At 29.2% G+C, this 2,169-nt stretch overlaps 1 protein-coding gene across 1 annotated transcript in view; it reads right to left on the bottom strand.

The window, feature by feature from the left end:
* Positions 1-210: 210 nt before the first annotated feature.
* LOC102679750 (heparan sulfate glucosamine 3-O-sulfotransferase 6) overlaps positions 211-2,169 on the bottom strand; it is a 3,399-nt gene continuing 1,440 nt past the window's right edge. The window contains exons 2-4 of the mRNA XM_006619772.2: positions 1,312-1,926; positions 600-1,090; positions 211-384 (exon numbers count right to left, since the gene is read on the bottom strand). Of these exons, the coding sequence (XP_006619835.1) occupies positions 260-384; positions 600-1,090; positions 1,312-1,808 (1,113 nt within the window). The 5' untranslated portion in view covers positions 1,809-1,926 and the 3' untranslated portion in view covers positions 211-259. The remainder of the gene's footprint in view (positions 385-599; positions 1,091-1,311; positions 1,927-2,169) is intronic.

The raw sequence follows: 2,169 nt of genomic DNA, 5'->3' as shown, positions 1-2,169 counted from the left end.
CATTGAAATGATGCGTATTTTTTTTTTTTTTTTTCATTTCATATTTACATACTTATATAAAAAAATATTCTGAATCAGAGTAAAAACGGATGAAAATTAATCGAGAGAAGAGTATATCTCGTTCTTTACTGTCTAATTTTATTACCTTAGTGCAAACTAATGGTGCACACCATATGCGCGCGTGTCGTATCTCAGTAAAAATTGACTATGTTTTTTTACTTGACTAGCTTCGATATGTATTCGCTTATCGCATTTACTCTCACAACCAGCCGAAATCCATTCCGGTTAATTGATAGAAACGTTGATTGAATGGACGATAAAAATCTCTCAATCGTTGTATAGCTACAGGATCTATATAAGGATGACTACGACCTTTGTTTTTACCTTAAAATAATATATAAATTGTTATAAAGCATATAATATTATATAAATTCTTAAAAATTTTTATTTTTTTATGGTTTAGCATTGATAAAAAAAAATTATTGATAAAAAAGTAAATTAAAAAAAAAATAAAATGCAATAAAATATAGTACACTTATCTTTATATTACATATATATTTATTTTTCATATTGATAACTACAATTTTGAGTTGACTTACCAAGGCAATGGGGTGTAGGACGTTCCTCGGATTTGAGCAGACAAGGGAATCCTTTTGTGGCATTGAAATAAAAATGTTTCTCACAAATAACTCTTTTTAGGCCTAAAAAATCTTGAACCCTTGTAATCTCGGCGACAGGATCCATGATTAATCTTTCTCCAGATACAAAAAGAAATTGTGATAATGGAAAATATTGAAGCCATCTCTCCAAATGTCGTGCATACACTCCGATTTTCAATGGTACCCATGATGTGTCCACGATCTTCGATCCATTTAAAAACGCTAGATCCTCGAATCTTGGCATATTAGCTCGTTTGCTCTTCACTTGAGTATAATCGGATATCGCTCGAGTAACTGGATCTCTTACCACAAGAATCAATTTCATCCCTGGATTCATGCGTTGTACTCTCCTCGGTACTTCACTTGTTACAAAGTACGATGGGGTTTTCTCCATTGTGATTTGAGTGGCTAAGGTTGGAGGCATTCTATGTCTATAATATATCAAAAGATAATTTTTTTGTTTAATTATATTATTTATAATTTTTAAAAAATACAAATTCTAGCAAAATAATAAAAATAAAATAATTGTTTCAGTATAATTATTAAATTATTAATTCAAATATTAATGAAATTATTGCTAATAAAATAAAATCTTAATACTATAAAAAATATAAAACTAAGAGCATAAAGATGAATGATAAAAAAAACTTACCTATACCAATGAAATCCTTTGATATAATGATGATCAAAAAAATGTACTTCAGATCCAGCAGCACGAATAGCAGGATGCAATCTCAAAAATTCTAACAACGCTCTAGTCCCGCCTTTTTTAACACCGATTATCAAAGCAGTTGGTAATTGTTTACTTGGCATTAAACCTTGCTGTTTCAAAATTTGATATTTTCGCATGAATCCTGTGTTTCCTTTAACAGTGTTATTGCCTGCCCAAAGCGACACCAGATGAAGCTTCGATAGTTTTGAGTGTTTGGATTCGACATCATTTATCAGAGAGGATTCCTTGATCGTTAAACGATCCAAATTCGGATCGCGAGCGAAAGAAACGAAATTTCTGGGTTTTTGTAATGTTACTTTGCCAGACAAACCGGCAAGCAGTAATGAATTGTCGATTAGAAAAATCCAGATGAGAATTACCAAAAAACAGGCTGGAACCAGGATTTTTTTCGACCAAGGCCCTTTTCTAATTTCCATCCTGAACTTAAGAATCGTCGTATTTTACTGGCATCCTGGATTCCATTATATCATCAAACTTTCAGTCTTCTATTTCCATGATGATATGTTAGAATACATTTTTTTGCATCTATCAAATCTATAAAAAAATTTTACTATAAAATTTGTCAGATGTATATTGATTTTTTATAATACATAATTATAATTATTATTTTGTATTATTATAATAAAAATTTATATAAAGTATTAAAAAAAATATTATAAAAATTATAATATAAAAATTTAAATAAATATTTAAAAATCGAATATTATATTGCAGCATTAAAAATAACATGTTTGATTATCCATTTGATCATGCTTGATAAACTGGTTGCATCTTATT

Source organism: Apis dorsata, unplaced genomic scaffold (genome assembly GCF_000469605.1).
Source record: "Apis dorsata unplaced genomic scaffold, Apis dorsata 1.3 scaffold_437, whole genome shotgun sequence".
In the NCBI taxonomy this organism is placed as follows: domain Eukaryota; kingdom Metazoa; phylum Arthropoda; class Insecta; order Hymenoptera; family Apidae; genus Apis; species Apis dorsata.
Note: the sequence above shows the minus strand (reverse complement) of the source record. Positions and strands in the feature narration are given on the sequence as shown.